The sequence below is a fragment of the Orcinus orca genome, chromosome 5 (assembly GCF_937001465.1).
Source record: "Orcinus orca chromosome 5, mOrcOrc1.1, whole genome shotgun sequence".
In the NCBI taxonomy this organism is placed as follows: domain Eukaryota; kingdom Metazoa; phylum Chordata; class Mammalia; order Artiodactyla; family Delphinidae; genus Orcinus; species Orcinus orca.
Genome location: NC_064563.1, coordinates 93,960,355 through 93,980,454, shown reverse-complemented (window position 1 = coordinate 93,980,454; position 20,100 = coordinate 93,960,355). Strand labels below are relative to the sequence as shown.

Genomic DNA, 20,100 nt, shown 5'->3' with positions numbered 1-20,100 from the left:
AGAGGGAACTTGACTTACCTCAACATAATAAATGCCATATATGACAAATCCACAGCCAACATTATTCTCAATGGTGAAAAACTGAAACCATTTCCTCTAAGATCAGCAACAAGACAAGGTTGTCCATTCTCACCACTATTATTCAACATTGTTTTGGAAGTTTTAGCCACAGCAATCAGAGAAGAAAAAGAAACAAAAGGAATCCAAATCAGAAAAGAAGAAGTAAAGCTGTCACTGTTTGCAGATGACATGACACTATAAATACAGAATCCTAAAGATGCTACCACAAAACTACTAGAGCTAATAAATGAATTTGGTAAAGTAGCAGGATATAAAATTAATGCACAAAAATCTCTTGCATTCCTATATATTAATGATGAAAAATCTGAAAGAGAAATTAAGGAAACACTCCCATTTACCACTGCAACAAAAAGAATAAAGTACCTAGGAATAAACCTGCCTAAGGAGACAATGCCTCCTTAGGCATTACAATAGGCATGACATGGAAGCAACCTAAGTGTCTATCAACAGATGAATAGATAAAGAAGATGTGAACATATATACAATGGAATATTACTCAGCCATAAAAAGAAATGAAATTGAGTTATTTGTAGTGAAGTGGATGGACCTAGAGTCTGTCATACAGAGTGAATTAAGTCAGAAAGAGAAAAATGTATATATATATATATATATATATATATATATATATATATATTCCATATATATACAGAATCTATAAAAAAAAATGATCATGAAGAACCTAGGAGCAGGATGGAAATAAAGATGCAGACCTACTAGAGAATGGAATATCTTTTTCCATCCCCTCACTTTTGGTCTGCATGTGCCCCTAGGTCTGAATTGGGTCTCGTGTAGACAGCCTATGTACGGATCTTGTTTTTGTATCCATTCAGCTAGTCTATGTCTTTTGGTGGGAGCATTTAATCCATTTACATTTAAGGTAATCATCGATATGTATGTTCCTATTACCATTTTCTTAATTGTTTTGAGTTTGTTATTGTAGGTCTTTTCCTTCTCTTGTGTTTCCTGCCTAGAGAAGTTCTTTTAGAATTTGTTGTAAAGCTGCTTTGGTGGTGCTGAATTCTCTTAGCCTTTGCTTGTCTATAAAGGTTTTAATTTCTCCAACAAATCTGAATGAGATCCTTGCTGGGTAGAGTAATCTTGGTTATAAGTTTTTCCCTTTCACCACTTTAAATATGTCTTGCCACTCCCTTTTGGTTTGCAGAGTTTCTGCTCTAAGATCAGCTGTTAACCTTATGGGGATTCCCTTGTATATTATTTGCTGTTTTCCCTTGCTGCTTTTAATATTTTTTCTTTGTATTTAATTTTCAGTAGTTTGATTAATATGTGTCTTGACATGTTTCTCCTTGGATTTCTCCTGTATGGGACTCTCTGCACTTCCTGGAATTGATTGACTATTTCCTTTCCCATATTAGGGAAGTTTTCAACTATAATATCTTCAAACATTTTCTCAGTATATTTCTTTTTCCCTTCTTCTTCTGGGACCCCTATAATTCGAATGTTGGTGTGTTTAATGTTGTCGCAGTGGTGTCCAAGACTGTCCTCAATTCTTTTCATTCCCTTTTCTTTATTCTGCTCTACAGTAATTATTTCCACTATTTTATCTTCCTGGTCACTTATCCATTCTTCTGCCTCGGTTATTCTGCTATTGATTCTTTCTAGAGAATTTTTAACTTCATTTATTCAATAATGTTCATCATTGTTTGTTTGCTCTTTAGTTCTTCTAAGTCCTTGTTAAACGTTTCTCGTTTTTTCTCCATTCTATTTCCAAGATTTTGGATCATCTTTACTATCACTACTCTGAATTCTTTTTCAGGTAGACTGCCTATTTCCTCTTCATTTGTTTGGTCTGGTGGGTTTTTACCTTGCTCCTTTATCTCCTGTGTGTTTCTCTGTCTTCTCATTTTGCTTAACTTACTGTGTTTGCAGTCTCCTTTTCACAGGCTGCAGTTTCATAGTTCTAGTTGTTTTTGGTGTCTGCCCCCAGTGGCTAAGGTTTGTTCAGTGGGTTGTGTAGGCTCCCTGGTCGAGGGGACTAGTGCCTGTCTTCTGGTGGATGAGGCTAGATTTTGTCTTTCTGGTGGGCAGCACCACGTCTGGCTGTGTGTTTCAGGGTGGCTGTGACCTTATGATTTTAGGCAGCCTCTCTCCTAAGGGGTGGGGTTGTGTTCCTGTCTTTCTCATTGTTTTGCATAGGGTGTCCAGCACTGTAGCTTGCCGGTTGTTGAGTGGAGCTAGGTCTTAGTGTTGAGATGGAGATCTCTGGGAGAGCTTTCGCCATTTGATATTACATGGAGCTGAGAGGTCTCTGGTGGACCAATGTCCTGAACTCAGCTCTCCCACCTCAGAGGCACAGGCCTGACACCCAGCTGGGGAACCAAGACCCTGTCAGCCACATGGCTTTTGGAAAGTCTGATGTCTTCTGCCAGCGTTCATTAGGTGTTCTGTAGGAGTTGTTCCACATGTAGATGTATTTCTGATGTAATTTTGGAGAGGAAGGTGATCTCCACGTCTTAATCCTCCACCATCTTGAGGGTTTCCCCCCATCCCAGATCTATAAACCAGAATTTTTACTCTAACACAATCCCCTCTGACTCCTACACACCATAAAGTTTGAAAAATACTGGTAGAGTACGTTAGGAATCTCGAATCCCCAGCCCTCGTCCTTCTGCTGCTGTTGCTAATAAATTGTATAACCTTTGGCAAGTGACCTAACCTCCCTGGGCTGCAGTCTCTTCACCTGAATTATGCTCTTAAAGATTCTTTCCAGCCTCAGCTTCCACCTTCTTTATTATATTAATTCCCAGGGCCGTTCTCAACTCTGTGCAGGGAGAATGGCAATTTAGTGCGTCATTCTGACTCAGATTCTCCTACTATAAAACTCAGGCTGCATTTCCCCTCCCTGGAGGTGTGTGGCAAAAGCTCTCTCATAACCTACTAGGGAGAGCTCCAACCTCTGTGCCTGCTGCTGCTGTACAGATGCAGATCCTGTTGCCGTGATGCAAAGGCACTGCTGTAGTAGCAGGTTTCTGATGGACTCCAAGTAGGAGTGACTTTCAGCTGGACAGTCTCCAAGCCTGGAAGCAGAATGTGCTCCAACGACTTAACATTTAAAATAGGCCTATTGCATCCATCCTTTAGCTGCCCAGGAGAGTGAACACAGCAGGAGACAGTTTGTGTCTGGTAGTGATTTAGTTATGAGTCACTCACTCCCTTATCAGTTATCTTGAGTCATTTCCACAGTAATCCATAAGCCGATGGCATCACAGTTTTTTATTATTGGCGTCAAGAGCACACCCGCACAAATAAAGCACCAGGAATGATTTTTATCCTCCAGAGCACTGAGGAATCATTCTCTGTCTATAGCAGTCACTTTGAAAGTTAAAAAGAACATGACTAACTTGTTCACTCCCTTTTAATTCCCTAAATACTTGAGAAGTAGGAGTGGGAGAGAAACTGGCCATGGGTGGGGAGTAGCAAAGAAACAGGAAGAAAGCCTGAAGTTGTAGCAGAGGAAGAAATGGATGGTATGATGTGTGCTGAATCAATTAATAAAACTGATAATCCAATATACTGCTCACCAATTAATCATTTTCATCACTTTCTGTCCAATGAAGGACGACAGAGGCAGGAAAATCTACATGCCCACTTTTCAGGGACTAAATGGACGTATGTCTGAGCTCTTTTCAAAATAACCTCACAGAAGACTTTGATTACTTGGGGTTCGAGAGTATATGACAGAAAAAAACAAAACTGAAAAGAAGTGGAGTCAAATAGCCATATTTTTAACCACCTTGATCCCTCACTTTCTCATCTGTAAAATAACAATATTAAAATATTCTTGTCTCATGGTTGTTGGGAGAGGTTCAATGAGACAGTGGATGTAAATATACATAGCACAACATTTGACACTTAGCATCCAATAAATATTAGTTTCCCCTTTCCCATCCCTTTTCCACTTTTATCACTTCCTCCCCCTCAATCCAGTATTTATTACCCATGTTGCCTTGAGCAGTTAATCGTTCTAAGGTTCACTGTCTTTAACTATAAAATGGAAATGTAAATAAGATCAATTTTGCAGGCTTGCTGTTAGATTAAATAAGCTATCCATACAAAGCACATAGCATAGCACCCATAGTGAACATTCAATGGCTACTTATTATTATTATTGTTTGATCATTATTAATCTTTTTAAAGTAAAATAACTTATTTCTGATCAGCACAGTTAGAACTCTCCTGAAATCATAAAATACTAGGCCTGAAGAACCATACTTCCTGATAATCACGTATAGTGTCTCTCAACTCGGGATGGTGCCTCCCCCTAAGGGTGGGGGGCATTTGGAAACAGGGTGGGCATTTTTCCGTTGTTATAGTGACTGAGAGTATTACTGGTATTTAGCACCTTGGAGCAGGAATGCAAAGCCTCCTACCATGTGTAGACATGCTCATACACAAAGAATCATCCCCTTTAGATGCCAATCACCCCACCACTAAGACACACAGAAGAATTTAACTTCTTCATGGGTGCTCAGAGAGATGGAGTATTTGACCAAAGTCCAAGAGTTAGTTAGCATTAGAGTTAGAACTAAATTTTGTATAGCGTGTTAACACTGCAAGAATTTTTGCCATCTTTTGCAATTGTCATCAACAGCATATACATCTCTATTCTTAGCCATGACAATTGTCTCTATAAAGTCAGTACAATTCCTAAGAAAAGAAAAGCCTTACAGTGTGCTTTCTTGCTTTGTCTCCAGGAGATGGAAGAAGAGAGAGAGAGAAATAGAGAGAGTGCATGAGCAAGAGGGAGAGTCGGGGAGGGAGGGAGAGGATGGAGGATGAGGGTTTCTTTTCTTTTACTGTTGAATAATAATATATTAGCTTGCTTCACTGATTCCATTATAGTAGAGGCTGGGGTAGTAACTCAGTCCCTGAGAACATAATATTAAAGAGACGAAGGTTTGATTTCAGTCCTCCTATGGGCTCATTAGTTTTACACAGAGCAAGTCCTCTTCTATAATCATAGCATGTCATGCAGGCATGTGGTGGCGAATGTCTTAAAAGGCAAGAAGCTGCCAAACACCTATAACCTCACTACCAAGAAATAGCTTAGCTACTTGTCCTGCTGAGTATGGTTCAACGTCAGCTCAATATTTTATTTTAACATTTATGGCTGTGATTAGATGGCCACTGTCTTGAAAGAGCGTGGGTGAGGTGCTGGTGAGCACAGGGAACTTCCAGGGGCTGAGTGAAGAGGTGTCTCTGATGTCCGTGAAGAACAGTCAGGGATCAGTGTCTTTCAAGGATGTAACTGTAGACTTTGGCAGGGAGGAGTGCCAACTGTTGGACCTTGCTCAGAAAAGTCTGTACAGGGATGTAATGCTGGAAAACGATTTCAATTTGATCTCAATGGTGTGTCAAGTTCCCAAACCAGAAGTCATTTTCAGCTTCGTGAAATATCAAGCCAGAGCTGTCTAGAATACATAGGAAGTACAGAATGGCTAACATACACCTCTGCAAAAAAGAAACATAGGCAGACCTTGAAGACAGCAGAGGAATAAGACGTGGAGATCACCTTCCTCCCCACAAATACATCAAAAGTACATCTACATGTGGAACAACTCCTACAGAACGCCTACTGAATGCTGGCAGAAGACCTCGGACTTCCCAAAAGGCAAGAAAATCCCCACATATCTGGGTAGGGCAAAAGAAAAAAGAAAACACAGAGATAAAAGAATAGGAACAGGACCTGAACTTCTGGGAGGGAGCTGTGAAGGAAGAAAAGTTTCCACACACTAGGAAGTCCCTTCACTGGTATGGATGGGGGTGGGAAGCTTTGGAGCCACAGAAGACAGCACAGCAACAGGGGTGCAGAGGGCAAAGCAGAGAGGTTCCCACACAGAGGATCAGTGCCAACTGGCACTCACCAGATTGAGATGGTTGTCTGCTCACCCACTGGGGCAGGTGAGGGCTGGGAGCTGAGGCTTGAGATTCAGAGGTCAGACCCTAGGGAGTTGACTGGGGTTGGCTGCATGAAGACAGCCTGAAGGGGGCTAGTGCACTAGAGCTAGCCAGGAGGGAGTCCGAGAAAAAGTCTGGACCTGATGGAGAGTCAAGAGACCATTGTTTTAGGGTGTGTGAAGAGAGGGGCTTCCTGCTTCATGTGCCCACAGATGGCAGAGCACCACCTAAGTGAACTCCAGAGACAGGCATGACAAATGGCTAACATCTTGGACCCCAGAGGCAGGCAAAGACCTCTATTACTGCCGCCACTGCACCAAGAATCCTGTGTGCAAGCACAGGTCACTACCCACACCCCTCCAGAAGCCTGTGCAGCCCGCCACTGCCAGGATCCCATGATCTAGGGCCACCTTCCCTGGAAGAACACATGGTGCACCTCAGGCTGTTGCAACATCATGCTGGTCTCTGCCACTGCAGGCATGCCCCGCATTCCAATTATGACTACCATACTCCTCCCTCTAACTAGCCTGAGGGAGTAAGAGAGCCCTAATCAGCCACAGCTTTAACAACCTCCTCTCTGGGTGGGGAAGAGATGCCTGAGAGCGGCCTACACGCAGAGGTGGGGCCAAAACCAAAGCTGAACCCCAGGAGCTGTGCAAAGAAAGTAGAGAAAGGGAAATTTCTCTGTGCAGCCTCAAGAGCAGCAGATTAAATCCCCGCAATCAGCTTGATAAACCCTACATCTGTGGAGTACCTGAATAGACAACAAATGTCCCAAAATTGAGGCGATGGAATTTGGGAGCAACTGTAGCCTTGGGGTTTTCTTATTGCGTTTGATTCGTTTTTGGTTTTATGTTTATCTTAGCTTAGTTTTTAGTGCTTGTTTTCATTGGTGGGTTTGTTTACTGGTTTGGTTTCTCTCTTCCTTTTTTTTTTCTCTTTTTGTGAGTGTGTGTGTGTGTATGTTTTTTTGTGTGATTTTGTCAATTTAATTTTGCTTTTACCATTTGTTTTGGGGTTCTGTCTGTTCACTTTTTTTTTCTTCATTTTATTCCATGCCATGCAGTTGGCAGGGTTATGGTGCTCCAGCCGGGTGTTGGGCCTGAGCCTCCAAGTTGGGAGAGCTGATTCCAGGACACTGGGCTGCCAGAGACCTTCAGAGTCCTTCCAGCTCCACATAATATAAATTGGTGAGAGCTCTCTCAGAGATCTCCATCTCAACATTAAGACTGAGCTCCACCCAATGGCCAACAAGCTCCAGTGCTGGAAAACCCACGCCAAACAACTAGTAAGAGAGGAACACAGCTCCATTCATTAGCACACAGGCTGCCTAAAGTCATATTAAGTTCAAAGACACCCCAAAACACACCAGCTGCGGCCCTGCCCACAAAAGAGACAAGATCCAGCCCCACCCAAAAGAAGACAGGAACCAGTCCCCCCCCACCAGGAAACCTACACAACCCACTGAAACAACTTCACCCACTGGGGGCAGACAAGAGAAATAAGAGGAACTACGAACCTGCAGCCTGCAAAAAGGAGACTGCAAACACAGTGAGTTAAACAAAATGAAAAGACAGAGAAATATGCACCAGATGCAGAAGCAAGGTAAAAACCCACCAGACCAAACAAATGAGGAAGAAATAGACAGTCTACCTGAAAAAGGATTCAGAGTAGTGATAGTAAAGATGATCCAAAATCTTGGAAATAGAATGGAGAAAATAGAATAAATGTTTAACAAGGACCTAGAAGAACTAAAGAGCAAACAAACAATGATGAACAACACAATAAATGAAGTTAAAAATACTCTAGAAGGAATCAATAGCAGAATTACTGAGGCAGAAGAATGGACAATGACCTGGAAGATAGAATACTGGAAATAACGGCTGCAGAGCAGATAAAGAGAAAAGAATGAAAAGAACTGACAACAGTCTCAGAGATTTCTGGGACAATATTAAATGTACCAACTTTTGAATTATAGGGGACCTAGAAGAAGAAGAGAAAAATAAAGAGTCTGAGAAAATATTTGAAGAGATTATACTTGAAAACTTCCCTAACATGGGAAAGGAAATAGTCAATCAAGTCCAGGAAGCACAGAGAGTCCATAAAGGATAAATCCGAGGAGAAACATGCCAAAACACATATTAATCAAACTATCAAAAATTAAATACAAAGAAAAAATATTTAAAGCAGGAAGGGAAAAGCAACAAATAACATACAAGGGAATCCCTATAAGGTTAAGAGCTGATCTTTAAGCAGAAACTCTGCAAGCCAGAAAGGAATGGCAAGACATATTTAAAGTGATGAAAGGGAAAACTCTACAACCAAGATTACTCTACATAGCAAGGATCTCATTCAGATTTGACGGAGAAATTAAAACCTTTACAGACAAGCAAAAGCTAAGAGAACTCAGCACCACCAAACCAGCTTTACAACAAATGCTAAAGGAACTTCTATAGGTGGGGGAAAACAAGAGAAGAAAAAGACCTACAAAAACAAACCGGAAACAATTAAGAAAATGGTAATAGGAACATACATATCAATAATTACTTTAAATTAAATGGATTAAATACTCCAACGAAAAGAAACAGACTGGCTGAAAGGATACAAAAACAAGGCCCATATATATGCTGTCTACAAGAGACCCACTTCAGACCTAGGGACACACACAGACTGAAAGTGAGGGGATGGAAAAAGATATTCTATGCAAATGGAAATCAAAAGAAAGCTGGAGTAGCAGTTCTCATATCAGACAAAATAGACGTTAAAATAAAGACTATAACAAGAGACAAAGAAGAAAACCACATAATTATCAAGGGATCAATCCAAGAAGAAGATAAAACAATTGTAAATATTTATGAACCCAACAAAGGAGCACCTCAATATAAAAGGCAAATGCTAACAGCTATAAAAGGGGAAACTGACAGTAACACAATAATAATAGGGGACTTTACACCCCACTTTCACCAATGGACGGATCATCCAAAATGAAAAAAAATAAGGAAACACAAGCTTTAAATGACACATTAGACTACATGGACTTAACTGATATTTATAGGACATTCCATCCAAAAACAACAGAATACACTTTCTTCTCAAGTGCACATGGAACATTCTCCAGGATAGATCATATCTTGGGTCACAAATCAAGCCTTGGTAAAGTTAAGAAAATTGAAATCATATCAAGTACATTTTCTGACCACAATGCTATAAGACTAGATATCATTTACAGGAAAAAATCTGTAAAAAATACAAACACATGGAGGCTAAACAACATGCTACTAAAGAACCAAGAGATGACTGAAGAAATCAAAGAGGAAATCAAAAAATACCTAGAAACAAATGACAACGAAAACACGATGACCCAAAACCAATGGGATGCAGCAAAAGCAATTCTAAAGGGAAGTTTATAGCAATACAATCCCACCTCAAGAAACAAGAAACATCTCAAATAAACAACCTAACCTTACACCGAAAGCAATTAGACAAAGCAGAACAAAAAAACCCCAAAGCTAGCAGAAGGAAATAAATCATAAAGACCAGATCAGAACCTCCTAGAGAAATGGAAATAAAAACAAAAATTAAAAAACGGGACCTATTGAAACTTCAAAGCCTTTGCACAGCAAAGGAAACCATAAACAAGACCAAAAGACAACCCTCAGAATGGGAGAAAATATTTGCAAATGAAGCAACTGACAAAGGATTAATCTCCAAAATGTACAAGCAGCTCATGCAGCCCAATAACAAAAAAACAAACAACCCAATCCAAAAATGGGCAGAAGACCTAAATAGACATTTCTCCAAAGAAGATATACAGACTGCCAACAAACACATGAAAGAATGCTCAACATCATTAATCATTAGAGAAATGCAAGTCAAAACTAAAATGAGATGTCATCTCACACCAGTCAGAACGGCCATCATCAAAAAATCTAGAAACAATAAATGCTGGAGAGGGTGTGGAGAAAAGGGAACACTCTTGCACTGCTGGTGGGAATGTGAATTGGTTCAGCCACTATGGAGAACAGTATGGAGGTTCCTTAAAAAAACTACAAATAGAACTACCATATGACCCAGCAATCCCACTACTGGGCATATACCCTGAGAAAACCAAAACACAAAAAGAGTCATGTACCAAAATGTTCATTGCAGCTCTGTTTACAATAGCCCGGAGATGAAAACAACCTAAGTGCCCATCATCGGATGAATGGATAAAGAAGATGTGGGACATATATACAATGGAATATTACTCAGCCATAAAAAGAAATGAAATTGAGCTATTTGTAATGAGGTGGATAGACCTAAAGTCTGTCATACAGAGTGAAGTAAGTCAGAAAGAAAAAGACAAATACCATATGCTAACACATATATATGGAATTTAAGGGGAAAAAAATGTCATGAAGAACCTAGGGGTAAGACAGGAATAAAGACACAGACCTACTGGAGAACAGACTTGAGGATATGGGGAGGGGGAAGGGTGAGCTGTGACAGGGCGAGAGAGAGGCATGGACATATATTCACTAACAATCGTAAGGTAGATAGCTAGTGGGAAGCAGCCGCATGGCACAGGGATATCGGCTCGGTACTTTGTGACCGCCTGGAGGGGTGGGATAGGGAGGGTGGGAGGGAGGGAGATGCAAGAGGGAAGAGATATGGGAACATATGTATATGTATAACTGATTCACTTTGTTATAAAGCGCAAACTAACACACCATTGTAAAGCAATTATACCCCAATAAAGATGTTAAAAATAAATAAATAAATAAATAACAATATAAAATAACCCAAAAAAAAGAAAAGAAAAAAAATGATGAAGAAGAAAAAAACTATCCTCTATAGTTCACCCCCACCAAAAAAAAGTATTAAATATAATATGACTTAAAATTCACAGGAGGAGAAACAAGTGAAGGTGAAAGTATTGCTAAAATTAATATAAAATTTTCCTCAAAACAAGAGCTATTAGTACTGAAAAGTTCCATTTAAACAGTTTTTAAAAATCAAGTTTGTCTCTTAGGGGAAAACATAGACAGAACACTCTATGACATAAATCACAGCAAGATCGTTTTTGACCCACTCCTAGAGAAATGGAAATAAAAACAAAAATAAAATAATGGGACCTAATGAAACTCAAAAGCTTTTGCACAGCAAAGGAAAACATAAAAAAGACGAAAAGATAACCCTCAGAATGGCAGAAAATATTTGCAAATGAAGCAACTGACAAAGGATTAATCTCCAAAATTTACAAGCAGCTCATGCAGCTCAATATCAAAAAAACAAACAATCCAAAAATGGGCAGAAGACCTAAATAGACATTTCTCCAAAGAAGATATACATATGGCCAGCAAACAATGAAAGGATGTTCAACATCACTAATCATTAGAGAAATGCAAATCAAAACTACAATGAGGTATCATCTCACACCCATCTGAATGGCCATCATCAAAAAATCTACAAACAATAAATGCTGGATGGGGTGTGGAGAAAAGAGAACCTTCTTGCACTGTTGGTGGGAATGTATATTGATACAACCACCATGGAGAACAGTGTGGAGGTTCCTTAAAAAACTAAAAATAGAATTACCATATGACCCAGCAATCCCACTACTGGGCATGTACCCTGAGAAAACCATAATTCAAAAAGAGACATGTACCCCAATGTTCATTGCAGCACTATTTACAATAGCCAGGGCATGGAAGCAACCTAAGTGTCCATCGACAGATGAATGGATAAAGAAGATGTGGTACATATATACAATGGAATATTACTCAGCCATAAAAAGAAACAAAATTGCATTATTTGTAGTGAGGTGGATGGATATAGAATCTGTCATACATAGTGAAGTAAGTCAGAAAGAGAAAAACAAATACTGTATGCTAACACATATATATGGAATCTAAAAAAAATAAATGGTTCTGATGAACCTAGGAGCAGGACAGGAATAAATACACAGACACAGAGAATGGACTTGAGGACACAGGGGTTGGGAGGGGAAGCTGGGACGAAGTGATAGGGTAGCATTGACATATATACACTACCAAATGTAAAATAGATAGCTAGTGGGAAGCAGCTGCATAGCACAGGGAGATCAGTTCAGTGCTTTGTGACCACCTAGAAGGGTGGGATAGAGAGGGTGTGAGAGAGATGTAAGAGGGAGGGGATATGGAGATATATGTATACATATAGCTGATTCACTTTGTTATACAGCAGAAACTAACACAACATTGTAAAGCAATTATACTCCAATAAAGATGCAAAAAAAAAAGAAACCCAACCATTTATGGAGCACCTACTGCTTGCAGGGCACTGTGCTAGATGCTGAGGTATTAAGATGAATTAGACACAGTCCATGGCCTCAAGGAACTCTGATTACCACAGAGGACAAAAATGTAAGCAAATTATTCCCATAGAATTGGTATTACGGTAGAGGAAGAATTATTGATTTATAGAGTAAGCTGAACTAGGAAATTGATTTTGATTAGTTGTTGAACTGTTTTAAATAACATAGTCACACCAGATGCCTTAATAAACCAAAAGAAAGAGAGTTTATTGTAGTCAAAATAACTGTCTTCTATCACAAATTTCCACATTTGTCTATCTCATTTTCAGATTTAAGATGTATATAGAGTAAGACAGTCTAAGCGTCACCTGAATACTAGCTGTACGTCCTTTGGAATGTTATTTATGTTCCCTAAGCCTTGGTTTCCTCAACTGGAAAAAACATAAGTTAAGTATCCCTGCCCTACTTAACTCTGAGTATTGTTGTAGGAATGGAAGGAGACAATATGAATGCTTTATATATATTATATATGATCAAACCACTTCTTCTTTCCAGAAAGACTACATTTCTGAGCCCCTTGTAGCTAAGGAGAGAATTCGACTAATTCTCACCAATAGAATATTAGTAAAGGTGATATCACTTCTAGCCCCAAGCATTTAAAGTGGGTGTATTTTCTTCACAAATCATCTTTTCCCCTGTGCAGCAACATGGGAGGCCTTGCATTCCAGATTGCCTAAGTACAAAATTGAAGAAGGTGGTCCAATCTGTATTGGACTTGGTATGAGTAAGAAATAAATGCCTACTTTATTGTCACTGAGATTTTACTGTGTGTGTATTACTGCAGCATGGCCTACCTCATACTGACTAACACCTAACAGATGTAAATTATTATTTTGAAATGCACTAGCATACTTAGATGGTCTCATTACCTGGCAGCTCTGGGACTGTTTATTGCAAAGCCTCAGGATCAGCAGTCCTTAGAGCACTTGTTATTCTATAGTTAAAACATTCTCCTGAATACTGAATAAAACCTATATGACCTTCCATCTCTCACTTCTGGTCTCATTTTCCCCTCTCTTCAAATCAAATGCTAACTTCAGCATATGTTCTGAAACTCTTAATGAATGTGTCTGATTGCCTAAAAAGTCAATATTCCAAATAGGTGATAGATGTCAATTTGCCAATTTTATTCATGTCAGAAACCAATAGCTTTAAAAACTTCTTAGCTGGACAACAAAGATGTTGATCACAACAAGTAAAGGACTTGTCTGCATCTGCAAAGAGACTTGTTACCTAAGGGAAAGCTGTCAAAATGGTATATTTCAGACTAGAAAGACTCAACACAAGAGCATTTACTGTGGTGTACATCACAGATGAAAACATTTGGAATACTTACCAAAGTCACTTTTTTATAGAAGTTCTTGTTGCAGACATCATCAGAAGTTGAAAAATACACAAATACGAAATGTATACAATTACTACAAGATCATAGAATCGTAATGCTCTGGAAATACCTTACCTGTTCTAAATTTGGCCTCTAGTAACATATTCATTACCAATTTTGATTCTAGGATGGATCAAGCCCTTCACCAGCTCAGAGGAGTTAACGCCCATGAGGAAAGCAGCTTTGTCAGCATCTGGTCAGAAGAAAGGAAGGAAAAGAAGGGAAGGAGGGAGGGAGAGAGAAAAAGAGAAGGAGGAAAGTTGGGAGGGGGAGAGAGCAAGGAAAACACTATTAAAATTCATTCCACTATAGCCCAATAGACTATCCAAAAGATGGAAGGATGGTTTGTTTAGAATGATATAGCAAGGTAGATTGTAGTTTGGGAATAAATGCATGAATCCTAAATGTTTAAAAGCCTCTATTTCTTAGAAATGCAAATCAAAACCACAATGAACTGCCACTTCACACCCACTAGAATAGCTATAATCAAAAAGACAGACAATAACGAGTTTTGGTGAAGAAGTGGAGAAGTTGGAACCTTCATACGCTACTAGAATATAAAATGGTACAGCTGCTATAGAAAACCATTTGGCAGCTCCTCAAGAGTTAAACATAGTTACTATAGGACCCAGAAATTCCACTCTTAGGTATACACCCAAGAGAAGTAAAAAGTATGTTCACACAAAATCGTTGTACACAAACGTTCCCAGTAGCATTATTCATTATGGCCAAAACATGAAAAAAACACAAATGTCCATCAGCTGATGACTGGATAAACAAAATGTGGTATATTAATACAATGGAACTTTTTTAGTCGTAAAATGGAATGAAGTATTGATGCATGCTACAACATGGATGAGGCTTGAAAACTTTATAGTAAGGGAAAGAATCCTGACACAAAGGCCATATATTGTACGATTTTATTTATATGAACTGTCCAGAATAGGCAAGTCCATAGAGACAGAAAGTAGATTTGTAGTTGCCAGGGGCTAGGAGAGAAAGGAATGGAGAGTAGCTACTTTAGGGTACAGGATTTCTTTTTGGAGTAATGAAACGTTCTGGAATTAAGTGGGCGTGATGGTCACACAACATTGTGAATATGCTTAAACTCACTAAACTGTGCATCTTAAAAGGATAAATTTTATAATACGGGAATTATAACTCAATTTTTAAAAAGAATCTTTTTCTTGATACTGGCCCTCTTCTGAAAAGAACTATTTATCTGAAGGACATGAAAAATCTCATTTTCGTTATTTGCCTATTTTCCCCTTCTACATTACATTTGTAGATCCTTTCAATGAAACCGGAACTTGGACCATGTCATTGGATAATTCAAGACAGCTGCCAATCAACAGAAGCCAGAACACTTGCCCAGTATCTTTCAGAAACCTTTCCTTTTCCTGTGAAATCTCTGCCCCATAGTGCCCTCTGCTGCCTAACAAGAATACTTACAACCCATACAATTGTACTTTTATAAAACAGCACTTCTATCTTCTAAGGAAAGAAGTGAAGAATAAGTGTTATCAGAAGGAAAAGTAAATAGACATGTATCACACCAGGTGTTAAAAAATGGCAATAACACAAAAGAATGCCACAGGCAAAAAGTTATAAACACATTTCAAATTGCAGATTTTTTCAGTTATCAGACAAAAGAAATATTTTACTCAATTGAACCTCTCTGCTGTCTTCCATTTTTTTTTTTTTTTTTTTTTTTTTAGCGGTACGCGGGCCTCTCACTGTTGTGGCCTCTCCCATCGCGGAGCACAGGCTCCGGACGCGCAGGCTCAGCGGCCATGGCTCACAGGCCCAGCCGCTCCGCGGCATGTGGGATCTTCCTGGACCGGGGCACGAACCCGTGTCCCCTGCATCGGCAGGCGGACTCTCAACCACTGCACCACCAGGGAAGCCCTGTCTTCCATTTTAAATGAATCCTGAGATATGCTAGTATATCTGATGTAGTAACTCCATAAAATTAATGTCTTAATATAGAAGAAAATCCAGTCTTTCCTTACTTCACTAAGAAGTACAAAATTTCCTGAGCAGTAACCACAAATAGAGAACAAAGTAAAAACAAAACACATTTAGAGAGCTGTATGTCATTTGTACTAACAATATCCATTTCCTTTCTGTCAGCCTTTAAAATTTTCAAAGGCTTGAAAAGCTTGAAATGTTTGATTTGCTTGTTAAATAAAATCAATGTATACTATACATACATTTCTAGAAGCTCTACACCTACTCCATATCAATGATAATGGTCTAGGTACTCAGTTGCTGTGAAACCTTTCAAAATGCAAAGCCTTTTGGGAAAATAAATGGAAAAATCAAAAGTAAAGCAGATATGCTCATCCTATGCTGAGTTATTCCTGCTAGGAGTGCCATGTTTGGAGACAAAAGCCTGATTATTTCAAGTTGAGAAGCCAATGGGTCAGAATCATAGACTTTTTGAACCAGAAGAGACTTTAAAGAGCATCTAACCCAAAATGAAAATATTTCAAAGGAAGGGAGAAATGCAGCGTGCCTGATGAATCTGAGCAGAGATGAATAGTAACCAACAATGTGAAAAACGAACAATTCCACAATATCTGTCCAGAAAAAAAAAGACAGGAGTCCGATTTTCTATGCATTGGAAGCATTCAGATGGACAATATAGGTAACAATAGTCTCAATCTCATACAACCTTTTCCCAGTGTTAAGGACAGTCCTTTGAGTCTATTTTTATCCATGAACAAAGGAAACCAAAATTCTCTGTACAGTATCCCAACTTAAGCTCTAACAGAAATAGCCTTCAACATTACAGAATTATTTCTCATCTACTCCAGAGACACTCAAGGATATGCAGATAGAGGAGTAGTGGATTTATCCCACAGGTGTACATTAGACATCTCATGTTCTCCTTTTTTTTTTTTTTACAGAAAATAATAGTTGTCATCATATTCCAAAAAAAAAAAAAAACTTCATTTGCATTAAAAGTTAAATCTATGAATAAATGTCCTGACATTTAGGAGATGCCATCATGAAGACAGCATCATCTGTAAACATATTTTCAACATGTAAGCTGATGTGTTCCCCAAAGAGGCTTTATGAAATTCCTATCAATAAACATCATTTTCTAGGACGTTGTGAATAAAACCATGAATTTTAACTTAGGTTTTATGATATTACCTGGGAGAGGTTTAGCTAGAGGGGGTTCTCAAATGGTGGTGTGGATTAGAATAGCCTGGGGAGCTCATAAAGGAACAAAGGACTAGCTCACTGAAGAAGGTTAGGGTCTGGGCCCATTTTTTAGCATGTTTGCCGGGTGATTCTGATACACATGAGGGTCTGAGAACAGTCCTTCTCAGAGGGCCCTCAACCTTGTCTGTACATTGGGGTCACCTGGCAAGTTATAAAAACAAATCCTTATGCTTGCATCCTCCCTCAGAGATTGGTTTCCTTTGGTCTGGGTGAGGCCTGAGCTTCAGGAATTAAAAAGCTCCCCAGGTGCTTTCTGATGTGCAACCAAGTTTGAGAACTACTCTCTAGAGAAGGGTAGACAGGTTTGGTAAATACATTTAGAAGATGGAGAGAACAAAGTCTGACTGCAACTGAAAACAGGTAAGGAGGTAGAGAAAAACAAGAGGCAATCCTTTCCAGTGTGACAATTCTATCCCAGTTCTATCTGATCTGTAAATAACCAGATACAAAGAAACAAAATCCAGTTTTGTCAAACCACAATCTGGCTAATGTGGAAAAGGGTTTTGAAAATGATCTTCAATTAGTCTTTTATGTAGGGTTATAATACGGTTTCTGAGCTGTTCAAACTTCCTTAATTTATTGAACTGAGTTTCTGAGCACTTGCTATGTGCAAGGCCTGGTGCTAGATGCTATAGTAAGAAGATAGATAAACAAGAAAAAATCCTTGCTGTCAAGGGGTTTATAATCCATGAAAGTAAATAAAACACAGGCAAAAATAGCACGTCAATAAAACAACTGCCTATAAGAGACAAATCATGAGTATCATGAAAGTTTGAAAGAGAAAGAGATCCCTTCTGGACTGCATGACCAGAGAAGACTTCAAGAAAGAAACAGCATTTCATCTGAGCTTTGGAGGATGAGAAGGGTTTTGATGGGCAAGTATGGGAGAACAAGCATTTCTGAGATAGGGAACAGCATGACTTAAAGGCCCAGAGGCAGGCAGTGCAGCGATGGTCAAAGACGGTGGATAGTACCAACAAGTTAGGAAGTGAGATAAACAGAAATGTGGGTGATTTGTGGTCTCAGGAGACATCTGATGCCACTGTAGGTATTAATTAAATAATGGGGATATGTTAAAGGGCTGTTAGCAGAGAAATGGCATAATAAGAGTCAGGCTTCAGAACGATTAATGTTGTGGAAGCATGCAAGATAGACGAGAGTGAGATTACAGAGAAAGCGAACCCACTGTGGGACACTGGAGTGCAAAATTGCTGAAAGTCTAAACTAAGAACGGGAAAGGGAAAAAGAGAGACTGAGAAACATGACCAAGAGGTTTCTAACCCAAGAAGCAGAGAGAAGAGCAGTACTGTGAATATGAATAGAAAAGTCAACAGGAAGACATCACTTGGGGGACGCTATGATACACTGAGTTTTAGCCACGCAGGGTTTAGGGTAGCAGTAGAATATGCAGTAGAAAGTTAGAAATATGAGGTTGGGACTCAAGAAGGAGGTAAAGGCAAGGATGTCCCCTTAGGTTTGGGTCCCTTCCCCCTTTCCATCCTCTTCTCCATCTGTCCAGCTCCTTCAATTCCTTCTTAAATGACTGGGAGGAAATGTACAAGTGCTTAATATATTAATATTAAGAGCCCTTAGATATCAATAAGAAAAATCCCGTACCTCAATTTTAAAAATGGGCTAACAATGGAAATAAAAATTCAAAAAAGAAACAATACAAATAGGTAATAGCCCACAAAAATGTTAACTTTATTAATACTTAAATGTAAAATAAAATCTGGCTAACTGGCAGGAGGAAAATTGTAACTGCTAATATCGGTGAGCATATTGAGAAAGTCACTCAACTAGAAAAAGACAAAGGATATGTCCTATGTCCCTGAGTGGGTAGGATTCATTTAACAAATAATTATTTACTACTACAGTAAGGGCTACTATGATACAGTGCCAGGCACTGTATTAAAACCTAGAAATACAGCAGTGCATAACAAATTAGGCCCCTGCTCCTAGGGAGCTTACATCTGATGGAGACTGGGGAGTAAGACACCCAATAAAAAACAGCTGTATGAATGACACAAACAAAAATATTCAGGGTAAGGAGATAGAGGATGATGAGAAGGAGGTGGGGGCAGTCATGGAAGGGTTTTCTGATAATATAACATCCAAGAAGGCACCTTGACAAAGTGAGGGAGTCAGCCATGAAGATACCTAGGAAGAGCCCCAGATAGAAGGAGGAGTTAGTGAAAATGTCCTGCAACAGGAGAGCTCGAATGATCCCAAAAGAGCCAAGAGACCTGTGGGCTGAGTGAGAGGAGTGAGTGAATGGGGAAAGGGTAGGTAGGTGGGGGTTCTGCACCTGATTCCACTGAGGTGCGTGGGTCCATGCTAGGCAGTTCTGTGGCACCAGCTGGATGTCTCAACTCTTACACCAACCACCTGGAGATAGCATCAGATTCCACACGTTAAGAGTTCAGTCCTACAAGACTGCTTCCCCCAATTCAGATGCCAATTGTGAGTCCAGGTTGTCACTTAGGCTACTGACCGACCAGCTACAGATTGGAGGTTCCAACAACACCCTCCTTGGGTTCAGTTAATTTGCTAGAGGCTCACAGAACTCAGAAAGACACTTTACTTATTAGATCAATGATTTATTGTAAAAGAATATAATTCGGGAATAGCCAAATGGGGAAGATGTATAGGACAAGGTATGCGTAAAGGGTACAGAGCTTCCACGCCTTCTCCAAGGATGCCAGTTTCCCCAAATCTCCACGTGCTCAGCAACCAAGAAGATACCTGAACACTGTCCTTTTAAGATTTCATTTTTTAGGCTTCATTACATAGGCATGGTCGATTGAATTATTGGCCATTGGTGATTGAACTCAATCTCTAGCCCTGCTCCTCTGCCCTGACAGGGGTGGGATTGAAAGTTCCAACTCTCTAATCATAGGGTTAGTTCTTGTGGTGACAAGACCCTATCCATAGGTACAGTCCAAAAGTCACCTTGTTAACATAAAAGGCATCTTTATGGCTCTCATCACTCAAGAAATTCCAAATTAAGAGCTCTGTGCCAGATATTGGGACAAAGACCAAATATAAGTTTCATATTATCAAGCATAATATGGAGATGGGATTATAGAGAGATTTAGAGAGGTAACAGAAGGAGGCTATGATGAGGATTGAGGGTTTATTTTGAGTAAGA

The 20,100-nt window shown here is 39.4% G+C and overlaps 1 protein-coding gene across 1 annotated transcript in view; it reads right to left on the bottom strand.

The window, feature by feature from the left end:
• Positions 1–20,100, bottom strand: part of MYH15 (myosin heavy chain 15) — a 164,827-nt gene that overhangs the window by 109,256 nt on the left and 35,471 nt on the right. Inside the window, 1 exon segment of the mRNA XM_049709855.1 lies at positions 13,799–13,908. Within this exon segment, the coding sequence (XP_049565812.1) occupies positions 13,799–13,908 (110 nt within the window).